The 18,013-nt window shown below is 52.6% G+C and overlaps 1 protein-coding gene across 1 annotated transcript in view; it reads right to left on the bottom strand.

Annotated features, from left to right (window-relative positions):
* The window catches only part of LOC133357013 (sine oculis-binding protein homolog), a 30,976-nt gene extending 22,359 nt beyond the window's left edge, over positions 1 to 8,617 (bottom strand). Inside the window, exons 1-3 of the mRNA XM_061574754.1 lie at positions 7,663 to 8,617; positions 1,339 to 1,420; positions 738 to 820 (exon numbers count right to left, since the gene is read on the bottom strand). Of these exons, the coding sequence (XP_061430738.1) occupies positions 738 to 820; positions 1,339 to 1,420; positions 7,663 to 7,758 (261 nt within the window). The 5' untranslated portion in view covers positions 7,759 to 8,617. The remainder of the gene's footprint in view (positions 1 to 737; positions 821 to 1,338; positions 1,421 to 7,662) is intronic.
* Positions 8,618 to 18,013: the final 9,396 nt, after the last annotated feature.

Raw genomic sequence — 18,013 nt, 5'->3', positions numbered from 1 at the left:
TGAGTGGGTGGGTGGGTGGGTGAGTGGGTGGGTGGGTGAGTGAATGAGTGAGTGGGTGAGTGAGTGGGTGAGTGGGAGAGTGAATGAGTGGGTGAGTGAGTGGGTGAGTGAGTGGGTGGTTGAGTGAATGAGTGAGTGAGTGGGTGAGTGAGTGGGTGAGTGAGTGGGTGAGTGGTTGAGTGAGTGAGTGTGTGTGGGTGAGTGGGTGAGTGAGTGGGTGAGTGAGTGGGTTATTGAATGAGTGAGTGAGTGGGTGAGTGGGTGGGAGGGTGGGTGGGTGGGTGAGTGAGTGAGTGGGTGAGTGAGTGAGTGGGTGAGTGAGTGGTTGGGTGAGTGAGTGGGTGAGTGGGTGAGTGAGTGGGAGAGTGAATGAGTGGGTGAGTGGGTGGTTGAGTGAATGAGTGAGTGGGTGGGTGAGTGAGTGGATGAGTGAATGAATGGGGGAGTGAGTGAGTGGTTGGGTGGGTGAGCGATTGAGTGTGTGGGTGAGCATGTGGGTGAGTGGGTGATTCAGTGGGTGGGTGAGTGAGTGAGTGGGTGAGTGAGTGAGTGAGTGGGTGAGTGAGTGAGTGAGTGAGTGAGTGAGTGGGTGAGTGAGTGGGTTATTGAATGAGTGAGTGAGTGGGTGAGTGAGTGGGTGAGTGAGTGAGTGAGTGGGTGAGTGGATGAGTGAGTGAGTGAGTGGGTGAGTGGGTGAGTGTGTGTGGGTGAGCAGGTGGGTGAGCAAGGGACGCTACCTGAGTTTCCGCTTTGCCGGCGCCGTTCACCTCGAGGAGGAAGCGGCGCCGGCGTGGGGGAGGCGGCGACTCCTTGGAGGAGTCTGTGACACGGTGAGACACGGGGAGACACGGTGAGACACGGGGAGACACGGTGAGACACGGGGAGACACGGTGAGATACGGGGAGACACGGTGAGACACGGGGAGACACGGTGAGACACGGTGAGACACGGGGAGACACGGGGGGACACGGGGAGACACGGTGAGACACGGGGAGACACGGGGGGACACGGGGAGACACGGTGAGACACGTTGAGAGACGGTGAGACACAGGGAGACACGATGAGACACGGTGAGACACGGTGAGACACGGGGAGACACGGTGAGACACGGGGAGACACGGTGAGACTCGGGGAGACACGGTGAGACACGTTGAGAGACGGTGAGACACAGGGAGACACGATGAGACACGGTGAGACACGGTGAGACACGGGGAGACACAGGGAGATACGGGGAGACACGGGGAGACACAGTGAGACACATTGAGACACGGTGAGACACGGTGATACACGGCGTAAGAAACCCACCCAACCACGGGGGATCTCGGTCTTTGTGTTTACCGAGGGCAGCGGCAGCCTGGTGCAGTGGGGAGCTGGGAGGCACGCAGTCGCTGGTTTCCGTCTTGCACACAGCTTCCCACACCTGCAACATCATCACCAACGTCACTAACATCATCACCAACGTCACCAACATCATCACCAACATCACTCACCTCACCACCATCACCACCAATATCACCATCATCACAGCAGCAGCCAGTGCTGTGTATTTACGACTGAAGCCACACACCTCACTCTCTCTCTCCCACCCCACGTGTTTCTGCACACAAAGACAAAGATCCCCCATGTAGCCTTAACAGACTGTTGGGGCAAGTGCTGTTAGCGAGCACCTATGAAGGCCGGAACGGAACACGAGGGGGTGGCTGGCCAGCAACCACGCACACGCACACACACATACATACACAATGACAACAACAACCGCCATTCGCCACTAAGTGGCGGTGACGTTACCACGACGCTTGTGCCAGGCCAAGTGCACCTTGAGGCCACGTGAAGTGTCGAACGCCCGCTGGCAGGAGGTCACGGGGCAGACCCAGTAGGTGCCACGGGTCGACTGACCGAGATGACCGAGATGACTGGCTGATGCACCACCTGTGCCCCCTACTGTACCAACTTGCTGTGCTTTAGCCACCCGGCACACCGCTCATTGTTGTGAGTGTCGCTCCTCCGCCCTCCGTTGTTGTTGGAGGGCGACTGCCTCCAAATAGCCAGTAGCGTCCTTCACGAGCCTCCTCCACTGAGGCCGATCTTGATACCGCTGGTACCAGTCATCGGCAAGTCCACTCAGCTCCACGTCCTCCTGTACCACATCACTCCATCTCTTCTCTAGCCCGTGCCGCGCCCGTTTAGCCCCCTCGATCCGGCCAAACAAAAGCTGTTTAGACATGCGGTGGCTGTGCGTGCGGGCTACATGACCCAGCCAACGCAGCATTGCCTGCCGGAGGAGCTCACCGATGGGACTTTGCCCAGATCTTTCAAGGATTTGTGAGCTCCTCACACAATCCAGCCTGCAGGTTAAACCCAGGATGGATCGTAGGCAGGCCAGCCTAAATGTTTCCAACCGGCGAAGATGCTCCATTAGGGGGGTCCACGTTTCGCAAGCATAGAGAAGGGAAGGAATGACCGTGGCCGAGAAGACCTGAAGCTTCATGCGGAGCGACTGACCAGGTAGCTTTCACACAGCATCACGCAACCGATGAAAAGATAATGCCGCTCGACTGATTCAGAGTGAGACCTCTGCTGTCAAACCAGAGCCGGTCATGAGCACACTGCCCAGGTATGGGAAACTCTCCACTCTCTCCACAAATGCCCCATCACCAACTGGGAGTTGTGGCGGTGGAGTGTCCGATGGTACAAAATACCCAGGCATGTGCTTAGTTTTGGTGGGGCTGATGGTAAGGCCCCACCTCTTAGTGGCATGCTCCAGGTTCAGCAGCAGCACATCCAACTCCTCCTCTGAGTGAGCAGCAATTACCAAATCATTGGCATACATAACATGGTTGAGCAATAGGGAGCCAACCCTTGACCGCACCCGGGCATCGATCAGCCTCCCATTGTATCTGTACCAGATGGAAATTCCTCCGGTACAGCCATCGAAGGCTTCACGAACTACGTGGTCGAAATAGATGTTAAATCATGTGGGAGCCAGAGGACATCCCTGTTGCACCCCAAGGTGTACAGGGAATGGCTCCTATTCCCAGCCACGTAGTTTTACCCGGGCCCGCTCACCATCATGAAGGTCCTCAATGATCATGAACAGAGGGTCAGGGACTCCGAAAGCACGAAGAACAACCCAGAGCCCAGGCCTACTGATGGTATCATAGGCCTTGACCAGGTCAATAAAGCAGAGATGTAGGTCTTGTTGGAATTCCCTACGCCTCTGCTGTAGCAGACGGACAAAAAATATGGCATCTGTGCAGGACCGCCCTTTCCTGAAACCGCATTGGGGCTCCGCAAGCCTCTCCTCAGCGTGCCTAGCAAGGCGATGTTGGATAATCCTTGCCAGGACCTTTTCTGGCACACTGAGGAATGAGATACCCCTGTAGTTGTTACAGTCTGTGCGGTCCCCCTTCTTAAAAAGGGGGACCACCAGGGCATCCTTCCAATCCTGCGGAACCCATCCAGTGGTCCAGACTGTTGTTATGATGTCATGTCGGGCAGCCTGTGCACAAACGCCACCCTCCCTCAGCATTTCGCTTGGGATATCATCTCTGCCCGGTGCCTTTCCTGGTCTCAGACTCTGGATCGCCTTCAGTACTTCCTCAACAGATGGCACCTCAGCCAGCCACTCACAGGGGGTGACTTCTTCTTCCAATATTTTATATCATCAGGAGCATCACCACCATCAACCACCATCACCAGGACCATCACCATCATCAACAACCATCACCAGGACCATCACCATCATCAACTACCATCACCAGCACCATCACCATCATCAATTACCATCACCAGGACCATCACCATCATCAACCACCATCACCATCATCAACTACCATCACCAGCACCATCACCATCATCAATTACCATCACCAGGACCATCACCATCGTCAACTACCATCACCATCATCAACCACCATCACCAGGACCATCACCATAATCAACCACCATCACCAGGACCATCACCATCATCAACTACCATCACCAGGACCATCACCATCATCAACCACCATCACCAGGACCATCACCATCATCAACCACCATCACCAGGACCATCACCATCATCAACTACCATCACCAGGACCATCACCATCATCAACTACCATCACCAGGACCATCACCATCATCAACTACCATCACCAGGACCATCATCATCAACTACCATCACCAGGACCATCACCATCATCAACTACCATCACCAGGACCATCACCATCATCAACCACCATCACCATCACCAACTACCATCACCAGGACCATCACCATCATCAACTACCATCACCAGGACCATCACCATCACCAACCACCATCACCAGGACCATCACCAGGACCATCACCACCATCAACCACCATCACCAGGACCATCACCATCATCAACTACCATCACCAGGACCATCACCACCACCAACCACCATCACCAGGACCATCACCATCGTCAACCACCATCACCAGGACCATCACCATCACCAGGACCATCACCATCATCAACCACCATCACCATCACCAGGACCATCACCACCATCAACTACCATCACCATCACCAGACCATCACCATCATCAACCACCATCACCAGGACCATCACCATCACCAGGGCCATCACCATCATCACCAGGACCATCGTCTGATGGTGGTTGACGATGATGATGGTTCTGGTGACGATGGTTCTGGTGACGATGGTTCTGGTGACGATGGTTCTGGTGACGATGGTTCTGGTGATGATGGTGACGATGGTGATGGACCGGGTGATGGTTGACGACCATCACTCACCGAAGCACACAACATCATCATTACCACACACACACACACGAGCCCCCGCGTGAACCATCAACAGAGGAAGGCCCTCGCCTGTGAAGGCTCTAACAGACTGTTGGGGCCAGCCCTGCTGTGAAGGCCGGCACGGCACACGAGGGGGTGGCGGTGTTTACTTCACACCGCACCAGGTACTCATTTGAGGCTGAGTCGACCTAGGGGAGGCCCAGGACCGGTTCAGATCATTGTTGCCGGTGGTGTTGGCCGTGAGCGGGAATCAAACCAAGTACACACACCAACATCACCACACACCACATCAACATCACACAACCCACTCAAACATCACCACACACCACATCAACATCACACAAACATCACACAAACATCACCACACACCACATCACCATCACACCAACATCACCACACACCACATCACCATCACACAACCCACACAAACATCACCACACACCACATCACCATCACACAACCCACACAAACATCACCACACACCACACCAACATCACACAAACATTCACACACACACCGCATTACACAAACATCACCATCACACAAACATTCACACACACACCACATCAACATCACACAACCCACACCAACATCACCACACACCACATCAACATCACACAACCCACACAAACATCACCACACACCACATCACCACACACACACATTCACACACACACCGCATTACACAAATATCACCACAAACTACATCACCATCACACAACCCACACAAACATCACCACACACCACATCACCATCACAAACATTCACACACACACACCGCATTACACAAACATCACCACACACCACATCACTACCACACACCACATCACCATCACACAACCCACACAAACATCACCACACACATCACCATCACACAAACATTCACACACACACAACTCACAAACATCACCACACACCACATCAACATCACACAATCCACACAAACATCACCACACACCACATCAACATCACACAAACATTCACACACACACACCGCATTACACAAACATCACCATCACACAAACATTCACACCAACACGACCAAAACACCGCCCTTGTCAGCACCACACTCGCCATCCTCCCATCCCTCGCTCAGTCACTCAGTCAGTCACTCCGTCACTCACCCACTCACTCACTCAGTCACTCACCCACTCACTCACTCAGTCACTCACCCACTCACTCACTCAGTCACTCACCCACTCACTCACTCAGTCACTCACTCAGTCAGTCACTCACCCACTCACTTACTCAGTCACTCAGTCAGTCAGTCACTCACTCACTCAGTCACTCACTCACTCACTCAGTCACCCACTCAGTCACTCAGTCAGTCACTCAGCCACTCACTCAGTCAGTCAGTCACTCAGTCAGTCAGTCACTCACCCAGTAACTCACTCACTCAGTCACCCACTCAGTCACTCACTCAGGCAGTCACTCAGTCAGTCACTCAGTCACCCAGTCACTCAACTCAGTCACTCACCCAGTCACTCACTCAGTCACCCACCCACCCACCCACTCACCCACCCACCCACTCACCCACCCACCCACCCACCCACTCACCCACCCACCCACTCACCCACTCACCCACCCACCCACCCACTCACCCACCCACTCACCCACCCACCCACCCACTCATCCACTCACCCACCCACCCACTCATCCACTCACCCACTCACCCACTCACCCACCCACCCACTCACCCACCCACCCACCCACTCACCCACCCACCCACTCACCCACCCACCCACCCACTCACCCACCCACCACCCACCCACTCACCCACCCACCCACCCACTCACCCACCCACCCACCCACTCACCCACCCACCCACTCACCCACCCACCCACTCACCCACCCACCCACCCACTCACCCACCCACCCACTCACCCACCCACCCACCCACTCACCCACCCACCCACCCACTCACCCACCCACCCACCCACTCACCCACCCACCCACCCACTCACCCACCCACCCCCCACCCACCCACCCACTCACCCACCCCACCCACCCACTCACTCACTCACTCACTCACCCACCCACCCACTCACCCACCCACCCACCACTCACCCACCCACCCACTCACCCACCCACCCACCCACCCACTCACCCACCCACCCACTCACCCACACACCCACTCACCCACACACCCACTCACCCACCCACCCACCCACTCACTCACTCACTCACCCACCCACCCACCCACTCACCCACCCACTCACCCACTCACTCACTCACCCACCCACCCACTCACCCACCCACCCACTCACCCACCCCCACCCACCCACTCACCCACCCACCCACTCACCCACTCACCCACCCACTCACCCACCCACTCACCAACTCACCCACCCACTCACCCACCCACTCACCCACCCACTCACCCACCCACCCACTCACCCACTCACCCACCCACTCACCCACTCACCCACCCACTCACCCACTCCCCCACCCACTCACTCACCCACCCACCCACCACTCACCCACCCACTCACTCACTCACCACCCACCCACTCACTCACTCACCCACCCACCCACTCACCACCCACCCACCCACTCACCCACCCACTCACCAACTCACCCACCCACTCACCCACCCACTCACCCACCCACTCACCCACCCACCCACTCACCCACTCACCCACCCACTCACCCACTCACCCACCCACTCACCCACTCCCCCACCCACTCACTCACCCACCCACCCACTCACCCACCCACTCACTCACTCACCCACCCACCCACCCACTCACTCACTCACCCACCCACCCACTCACTCACCCACCCACTCACTCACCCACCCACTCACTCACGCACCCACTCACTCACCCACCCACCCACCCACTCACCCACTCACCCACCCACTCACCCACCCACCCACTCACCCACTCACCTGCTCGCCACTAGAGGCCGCCATCTCGGCAGGAAGTTTCCTCTTGAGCGGTCTGGCCGGCTTGCGGCTGCGCTTCTCTCTCTCGCCGTCTCCCATCGCGACTACAGACGTCGCTACTGCAGACTGTAGCTACTGTAGCTACTAGACTGTAGCTACTATAGACTGTAGCTACTACACACTGTAGCTACTGTAGCTACTAGACTGTAGCTACTACAGCCGTCACTGTTATAGACTGTAGCTACTACAGACGTCACTACTACAGACTGTAGCTGTTATAGACTGTAGATGTTATAGACTGTAGCTACTACAGACGTCGCTACTGCAGACTGTAGCTACTGTAGCTACTAGACTGTAGCTACTACAGCCGTCACTGTTATAGACTGTAGCTGTTATAGACTGTAGCAGTTATAGACTGTAGCTACTACAGACTGTAGCTACTACAGACTGTAGCTACTACAGACGTCACTACTATAGACTGTAGCTGTTATAGACTGTAGCAGTTATAGACTGTAGCTACTACAGACTGTAGCTACTACAGACTGTAGCTACTGTAGCTACTACAGACTGTAGCTACTACAGACTGTAGCTGTTATAGACTGTAGCTGTTATAGACTGTAGCTGTTATAGACTGTAGCTACTACAGACTGTAGCTACTACAGACTGTAGCTACTGTAGCTACTACAGACTAGCTACTATAGACTGTAGCTACTACAGACTGTAGCTGCTATAGACTGTAGTTACTATAGACTGTAGTTACTACAGACTGTAGCTACTATAGACTGTAGCTACTATAGACTGTAGCTACTATAGACTGTAGATACTATAGACTGTAGCTATTATAACTGTAGCTACTATAGACTGTAGCTACTACAAACTGTAGCTACTACAGACTGTAGCTACTATAGACTGTAGCTATTATAACTGTAGCTACTATAGACTGTAGCTACTACAGACTGTAGCTACTACAGACTGTAGCTACTATAGACTGTAGCTATTATAACTGTAGCTACTATAGACTGTATCTACTATAGACTGTAGCTACTATAGACTGTAGCTATTATAACTGTAGCTACTATAGACTGTAGCTGTTATAGCGACTGTCGATGGGCAGAATCAGCAGCTGCCCCTCTTGCCCGTCTGTTGCTTCTCCTGCTGATGATGATGATGTTGCTGTTACTGCTGATGATGATGCTGCTGATGATGATGTTGCTGCTGCTGGTGGTGATGGTGCTGATGATGTTGCTGCTGCTGATTATTGTGTTGATGCTACTCTCTTATGATGATGTTGCTCCTGCTGATGATGATGTTGCTGCTGGTGGTGATGGTGCTGATGACGCTGTTGATTGTGTTGATGCTGCTCTCTTATGATGATGTTGGTGGTGGTGATGTTGGTGGTGCTGTTGCTGATGACGATGTTGCTGCTGATGTTGCTGCTGATGTTGCTGCTGATGATGTTGCTGATGATGCTGCTGCTGATGATGTTGCTGATGATGTTGCTGATGATGTTGCTGATGATGTTGCTGATGATGTTGCTGATGATGTTGCTGCTGATGATGATGTTGCTTCTGATGTTACTGCTGCTGATGATGTTGTTGCTGATGATGTTGCCGCTGATGATGTTGTTGCTGCTGATGATGTTGTTGCTGCTGCTGATGATGTTGCTGCTGCTGCTGATGATGTTGCTGCTGATGATGATGTTGCTTCTGTTGTTGTTGCTGCTGCTGATGACGATGATATTCGGACTGGTCCCGGCTGCAGCTCCGCTTGGTGTGGCGCTGAGAGGCGGCGCCTCTCAGTGAGAGTGGAGAGGGGGGAGGGGCGAGAGGGGGAGGGGGGGAGGAGGAGTCGTGATGGAGGGGGAGGGGTGGAGGGGAGGGGTGGAGGGGTGGAGGGGAGGGGTGGAGGGGAGGGGTGGAGGGGTGGAGGGGAGGGTGGAGGGGAGGGGTGGAGGGGAGGGTGGAGGGGAGGGTGGAGGGAGGGTGGAGGGGAGGGGAGGGAGAGATCGGGTTCCGTCTGTGTGTATGTGTGTGTACGTGGTGTGTGTGTGTACGTGGTGTGTGTGTGTACGTGGTGTGTGTGTACGTGGTGTGTGTGTGTACGTGGTGTGTGTGTGTACGTGGTGTGTGTGTGTACGTGGTGTGTGTACGTGGTGTGTGTGTACGTGGTGTGTGTGTACGTGGTGTGTGTGTACGTTGGTGTGTGTACGTGGTGTGTGTGTGTACGTGGGTGTGTGTGTACGTGGTGTGTTGTGTACGTGGTGTGTGTGTACGTGGTGTGTGTGACGTGGTGTGTGTGTGTACGTGGTGTGTGTGTACGTGGTGTGTGTGTACGTGGTGTGTGTGTGTGCGTGGTGTGTGTGTGTACGTGGTGTGTGTGTACGTGGTGTGTGTGTACGTGGTGTGTGTGTGTACATGGTGTGTGTGTGTGTACGTGGTGTGTGTGTACATGGTGTGTGTGTGTACGTGGTGTGTGTGTACGTGGTGTGTGTGTACGTGGCGTGTGTATGTGTGTGTACTTGGTGTGTGTGTGTGGTGTGTGTATGTGTGTGTACATGGTGTGTGTGTGTACATGGTGTGTGTACATGCTGTGTGTGTGTACGTGGTGTGTGTGTACGTGGTGTGTGTACGTGGTGTGTGTGTACATGGTGTGTGTGTGTGTACGTGGTGTGTGTGTGTGTACATGGTGTGTGTGTGTGTACGTGGTGTGTGTGTACGTGGTGTGTGTACGTGGTGTGTGTACATGGTGTGTGTGTGTACGTGGTGTGTGTGTGTACGTGGTGTGTGTGTGTGTGTGTACATGGTGTGTGTGTGTGTACATGGTGTGTGTGTGTGCATGGTGTTTGTGTGTGTATGGTGTGTGTGTGTACATGGTGTGTGTGTGTACGTGGTGTGTGTGTACATGGTGTGTGTGTGTACGTGGTGTGTGTGTGTACATGGTGTGTGTGTGTGCATGGTGTGTGTGTGTACATGGTGTGTGTGGTGTACATGGTGTGTGTGTTACGTGGCTGTGTGTGTGTACATGGTGTGTGGTGTGTACGTGGTGTGTGTGTGTACATGGTGTGTGTGTACATGGTGTGTGTGTACTTGGGTGTGTGTGTACGTGGTGTGTGTGTGTACATGGTGTGTGTGTGTACGTGGTGTGTGTGTACATGGTGTGTGTGTGTACGTGGTGTGTGTGTGTGTGTAACTGGTGTGTGTGTGTGTACGTGGTGTGTGTGTACATGGTTGTGTTTGGTGTAGTGGTGTGTAGTGTGCATGGTGTGTGTGTACATGGTGTGTGTACGTGGGTTTGTGTGTACGTGGTGTGTGTGTACATGGTGTGTGTGTGTGTACGTGGTGTGTGTGTACATGGTGTGTGTGTACATGGTGTGTGTGTGTACGTGGTGTGTGTGTACGTGGTTGTGTGTGTACATGGTGTGTGTGTACATGGTGTGTGTGTGTACGTGGTGTGTGTGTGTACGTGGTGTGTGTGTACATGGTGTGTGTGTGTACATGGTGTGTGTGTACATGGTGTGTGTGTACATGGTGTGTGTGTGTACGTGGTGTGTGTGTACATGTGTGTGTATACGTGGTGTGTGTGTACGTGGTGTGTGTGTGTGTGTACGTGGTGTGTGTGTACATGGTGTGTGTACGTGGTGTGTGTGTACGTGGTGTGTGTGTACATGGTGTGTGTGTGTGTACATGGTGTGTGTGTGTACTTGGTGTGTGTGTGTACTTGGTGTGTGTGTGTATGTGGTGTGTGTGTACATGGTGTGTGTGTACTTGGTGTGTGTGTGTACGTGGTGTGTGTGTGTGTACGTGGTGTGTGTGTACATGGGTGTGTGTACTTGGTGTGTGTGTGTACGTGGTGTGTGTGTACATGGTGTGTGTGTACATGGTGTGTGTGTGTACGTGGTGTTGTGTGTACGTGGTGGTGTGTGTACATGCTGTGTGTGTAACATGGTGTGTGTGTGTGTACTTGGTGTGTGTGTACGTGGTGTGTGTGTACATGGTGTGTGTGTACTTGGTGTGTGTGTGTACGTGGTGTGTGTGTACATGGTGTGTGTGTACATGGTGTGTGTGTGTACATGGTGTGTGTACGTGGTGTGTATGTGTACATGGTGTGTGTGTGCATGGTGTGTGTGTGGTGTGTACATGGTGTGTGTGTACGTGTGTGTGTGTGTGTGTGTACGTGGTGTGCTGTGTACGTGGTGTGTGTGTTGTGTGTACGTGGTGTGTGGTGTGTGTGTACGTGGTGTGTGTGTACATGGTGTATGTGTACGTGTGTGTACATGGTGTGTTGTGTACATGACGTGGTGTGTGGTGTTACGTGGTGTGTGTGTGTACGTGGTGTGTGTTGTGTAACAGGTGTGTTGTACGGTGGTGTGTGTGTGTACGTGGTGTGTGTGTGTACGTTGGTGTGGTGTGTGTACATGGTGTGTGTGTACATGGTGTGTGTGTACGTGGTGTGTGTGTGTACATGGTGTGTGTGTGTACGTGGGGTGTGTGTATATGGTGTGTGTGTGTGTACAAGGTGTGTGTGTGTACATGGGTGTGTACATGGTGTGTGTGTACGTGGTGTGTGTACATGGTGTGTGTGTGTACATGGTGTGTGTTGTACATGGTGGTGTGTACATGGTTGTGTGTGTACATTGGTGTGTACATGGTGTGTGTGTGCATGATGTGTGTGTACATGGTGTGTGTAGTACATGGTGTGTGTGTGTGTGCATGGTGTGTGTGTGTACATGGGTGTGTGTGTGTACATGGTGGTGTGTGTATATGGTGTGTGTGTGTACGTGTGTGTGTGTGTACCTGGTGTGTGTTTACATGGTTGTGGGTGTGTGTACGTGGTGTGTGTGTGTGCATGGTGTGTGTGTGTGCATGGTGTGGTGTGTACATGGTGTGTGTGTGTACATGGTGTGTGTGTACATGGTGTGTGTGTGTGCATGGTGTGTGTGTGTGCATGGTGTGTGTGTGTACATGGTGTGTGTGTGTACATGGTGTGTGTGTACGTGGTGTGTGTGTACTTGCTGTGTGTGTGTACATGGTGTGTGTGTGTACGTGGTGTGTGTGTGTACATGGTGTGTGTGTACTTGCTGTGTGTGTGTGTGTACTTGGTGAGCTGGGGAGCGGTGGTGCAGCGGTTAGCGCGTTGCGCTACGAACTCGGCGACCCGAGTTCGATTCCCGCTCACGGCCAATAGGCCCTGGACCTCCCCTAGGTCGACTCAGCCTCAAATGAGTACGTGGTGCTGTGTGTAAAAACATCGCCACTGGGGAGACAAAGGCGGTCGGGCGTGGTGGTGGTGACCACCCACCCCCTCGTGTACCGTGCCGGCCTTCATAGGTGCTATCTCGCTCACAGCACTTGCCCCAACAGTGTGTGAAGGCTACACGGGACGTCTTTGTCTTTGTGTGTACTTGACGTGTCTGTGTGTGTGGGGGGGTCTGGTTTTGATGCGCGTGTGGATGGGGGTGTGTGAAGGATTGGGTTTAGGGTGTGTGTTAGTCTGTGTGTTAGTCTGTGTGTGTGCATGAGTGTGTGTCTGAGTGGGTGTGTCTGTGTGTGTGTCTGAGTGTTTATCTGTAGTGTGTCTGTGTGTGTCTGAGTGTGTGTGTGTGTCTGAGGGTTTGTTTATCTGTATTGTGTGTCTGAGTGTCTGTGTGTGTGTCTGTGTGTGTGTCTGAGTGTGTGTGTCTGTGTGTGTGTGTCTGTGTGTGTCTGCGTGTTTGTTTATCTGTATTGTGTGTCTGAGTGTCTGTGTCTGTGTGTGTGTGTCTGTGTGTGTGTCTGAGTGTGTGTGTGTCTGTGTGTGTGGGGAGCGGTAGTCTGTGTGTGTGGGGAGCGGTAGTGTAGCGGTTAGCGCGCTGCGCTATGAACCTGGCGACCCGGGTTCGATTCCCGCTCACGGCTAACACCAGTGACGATTATCTGAACCGGTCCTGGGCCCCCCTTAGGTCGACTCAGCCTTAAATGAGTACCTGGTGCGGTGTGTAAACATCGCCACTAGGGAGACAAAGGCGGTCGGGCGTGGTGCTGGCCACCCACCCCCTCGTGTACCGTTCCGGCCTTCATAGGTGCTCGCTAACAGCACTTGCCCCTACAGTCTGTTCAGGCTATACGGGGGATCTTTGTCTTTGTGTCTGTGTGTGGGTCTGAGGGTTTGTTTATCTGTATTGTGCGTCTGAGTGTCTGAGTGTGTGTGTCTGTGTGTGTGTGTCTGTGTGTGTGTCTGCGTGTTTGTTTATCTGTATTGTGTGTCTGTGTGTGTGTGTCTGTGTGTGTGTGTCTGTGTGTGTTTCTGAGTGTGTGTCTGTGTGTCTGCGTGTTTGTCTATCTGTATTGTGTGTCTGAGTGTGTGTCTGAGTGTGTGTGTCTGAGTGTGTGTCTGCGTGTATACTCGGTGCGATAGGGGGGATCGGGTTTTGCGAGTGGATGGATGCGTGTGTGTGTTTGTGTGAATGTGTGTGTGTTTGTGAAGGGATGATGAGATGAACGTGTGTGTGTGTCTGGGAGTGCGTGTGAGTGTGTGAATGTGTTTTTTTGTGTGTCTGGGTGTGTGTGAATGTGTTTGTGTGTGTGTATGGGTGTGTAAATGTATTTGTGTGTGTCTGTGTGTGTGTGTGTAAATGTATTTGTGTGTGTGTGAATGCGTCTGGGTGTGTGTGTGTGTGAATGTGTTTGTGTGTGTTTGTGTGTGAATGTGTTTGTGTGTGTGTCTGGGGGTGTGTGTGTGAATGTGTTTGTGTGTGTGTGTGTAAATGTATTTGTGTGTGTGTCAGCGTGTGTGTGTAAATGTGTTTGTGTGTGTGTATGTGTGTGTGTGAATGTGTCTGTGTGTGTGTCTGGGTGTGTGTGTGTGTGTGTCTGGGTGTGTGTGTGTGTGAATGTGTTTGTGTGTGTCTGTAATGGTGTAGCGGTTAGCGCTACGCTGCGCTATGAACCTGGCGACCCGGGTTCGATTCCCGCTCACGGCCAACACCAGTGACGATTATCTGAACCGGTCCCGGGCCTCCCCTAGGTCGACTCAGCCTCAAATGAGTACCTGTTGCGATGTGTAAATATCGCCACGGGGGAGACAAAGGCGGTCGGGCGTGGTGCTGGCCACCCACCCCCTCGTGTGCGTGCCGGCCTTCATAGGTGCTGCTTGCTAACAGCACTTGCCCCTACAGTCCGAGGCTACAGGGGGGATCTTTGTCTGTTATACGCTGTGTGTGTGTCTGTGTGGCAAACTTACGGTGGAGTCTCCGTCCCAGGAGGGTCCTGCCACGTTGGGATGTTTGGCCGTGGTACATAGGAGGTCGTGGGTTCGATTCCAAACCCTGACGCCTGCTGCTGTATATTTGGAGTTTTCGTGTCTCTCTGTCATCATCATCACGGTCGCTAGGAGATGTTAACTACCTCGCCTGGTCTACAGGAGGTCGTGGGTTCGATTCCAAACCCTGATGCCTGCTGCTGTATATTTGGAGTTTGCGTGTCTCTCTCTCTCTCATCATCATCACGGTGCCAAGGAGATGTTAACTACCTAGCCTGGTCTACAGGAGGTTGTGGGTTCGATCCCGACCCTGATGCCTGCTGCTGCTGCTATATATTTGGAGTTTGCGTAGATTTCTCTCCAGGTCCTCCGGTTTTCCCCTTCCACATTTAGAATCGACACCACGCGTTTAGAGAGTAGTTGGCTGCTGCTGCTGCTGTACATTTCCACGTGGCGGTGATGATGATGATGATTCCACTTCGTTGAGCTGTCATTCGTGATGGTCAGGTCGAGTCTGACAAAGAGCTCCACAGCTCAGTGAGGCCTTGCACCGGGCAACAATCAACAAGAGTGGAGTTCAGCTTGCCCGTCCCTGGCTGACGATGCTGCTGCTGACGATGCTGCTGATGATGATCTGATGATGATGATGATCTGCTGATTATGCTGCTGCTGATGATGATCTGCTGACGATGCTGATGATGCTGCTGATGATGATGCTGCTTCTGATGATGCTGATGATGATGATCTGCTGATGCTGATGACTATGCTGCTGCTGATGATGCTGATGATCTGCTGATGCTGCTGCTGATGACGATGACTATGCTTCTGATGATGATGATGATGCTGCTGAGAATGCTGCTGATGATGATGCTGATGATGATGCTGCTGATGATGCTTCTGATGATGCTGCTGATGCTGATGATGATGCTGCTTCTTATGACGATGCTGCTGATGACGCTGCTGCTGATGACGCTGCTGCTGATGCTGCTGATGCTGATGATGATGCTGATGCTGCTAATGATGACCACGATGATAACTACGAGCTCCATAGCTCAGTGCGGCCTTGCCGGGGAGACTAAAGGAAGTGGTCGCCGGCTTCGTCTCTGAGCAAACCCAGCGCCGCGCTGAATACGAGCGGCTGGTCACGAAACTCCGCACAGATGGATTCCACCCATCGCTGTTGCCAGTCCGGCCGTCGCTTTGTGGCGATCCGAGAACTCGCTTAGGCTCGGTGTGAAAGAACACAAGAGCTTCGGAGATTATCGGATTCCTCCCAGGATAAGATAGTAAAACGAAATGACGATTATGAGTCTAAAGAGTCTAAACAATACAAAGGAGACGGTGGTTAACGAGAAATGAAAATTTATTGATGTGGTTTTCCCACCTGATGATGATTGCTTGTGTTGCAATCGAAACGTCGTGATTTATTTTTATTTTATACCGACGTATGGATTGCTGCAGTCACGAAAGCTTCAAATCGAAATCAAATCTAGTTTAAACAACAATAATTCACCATTGGAACCTCATTTGCCAGTAGAAAATATGATAATTGCTTTTTACTCTTCTATCTGGCAACAAAACTGACACCTTTTTTACAAGGAGTCATGTTTGCATAGACCACAATACCTGCAGCCATAATGCAAACAAAAACATAAAAAAATAGAGCCTAGTCTCACATGGGTTGGACCAGATGACGCCAAAAGGCGCACAACTCAAAGACAATGCACCATCAGAGTATGAGAGCTCGGGGTAAGCATATACACCATTGGAACCTCATTTGCCAGTAGAACAAAATATGATAATTGTTTTTTTACCCTTCTATCTGGCAACAAAACTGACACCTTATAATTTGTTTTAAAAAAATCGATATCGAATCGATTATTTCATCAAATCGCCGCGGTGACGCTGTGGCCTATTACCTGAAACGTCGCCTCCCATTGTCAACAAAGCGTCGTTGGACTGTGTGGGGCTGTTGTTTGTAGCGGCATCTGGTGGCGAAACAGCAGCAGCAGCATCACTGCGAAGACTTTAACCCACACGGCGCTGACCGATGGTGGTGAAGTTTGCAAATCCGGAGATCACAAAAAGTCACAAACTCCACCCCCTCCTCGCCACGATGACTAGGAGATGTTAACTCCCTCGCCTGGTGTGCAGGAGGTCGTGGGTTCGATCCCGACCCTGACGCCTGCTGCTGTATATTTGGAGTTTGCGTGTCTCTCTCTCATCATCATCATCACGGTGGCTAAGAGATGTTAACTACCTCGCCTGGTGTGCAGGAGGTCGTGGGTTCGATCCCGATCCTGACGCCTTCTGTTGTATATTTGGAGTTTGTGTCTCTCTCATCATCATCACGGTGGCTAGATGTTAACTACCTCGCCTGGTGTGCAGGAGGTCGTGGGTTCGATCCCGACCCTGACGCCTGTTGCTGTATATTTGGAGTTTGCGTGTCTCTCAGTCATCATCATCACGGTGGCTAGGAGATGTTAACTACCTCGACTGGTGTACATGAGGTCGTGGGTCGATCCCGACCTGACGCCTGCTGCTGTATATTTGGAGTTTGCGTGTCTCTCTCTCATCATTATCACGGTGGCTAGGAGATGTTAACTACCTCGACTGGTGTACATGAGGTCGTGGGTTCGATCCCGACCCTGACGCCTGCTGCTGTATATTTGGAGTTTGCGTGTCTCTCAGTCATCATCATCACGGTGGCTAGGAGATGTTAACTACCTCGACTGGTGTACATGAGGTCGTGGGTTCGATCCCGACCCTGACGCCTGCTGCTGTATATTTGTAGTTCGCGTGTTTCTCTCTCATCATTATCACGGTGGCTAGGAGATGTTAACTACCTCGCCTGGTGTGCAGGAGGTCGTAGGTTCGATCCCGACCCTGATGCCTGCTGCTGTATATTTGGGAGTTTGCGTGTCTCCCTCCCCGTGGTCGCGTGGATTTTTCTCCGGGTCCTCCGGTTTTTCCCTCCACATCACCACGCGTTTAGAGGATTTGGCTGCTGCTATGCATTTCCACGCGATGATGATGATGACGATAATAAGCCCACTTCGTTAAGCCGTCATTTGCGATAGCCAGGTTGCTTTTGAAAAAGAGTTACATAGCTCAGTCT

Source organism: Lethenteron reissneri, chromosome 56 (genome assembly GCF_015708825.2).
Source record: "Lethenteron reissneri isolate LAM-NWPU_2019-01 chromosome 56, ASM1570882v1, whole genome shotgun sequence".
Lineage (NCBI taxonomy): Eukaryota > Metazoa > Chordata > Hyperoartia > Petromyzontiformes > Petromyzontidae > Lethenteron > Lethenteron reissneri.
The sequence above is the reverse complement of the archived record's forward strand: the minus strand, read 5'-3'. Positions and strand labels throughout refer to the sequence as shown.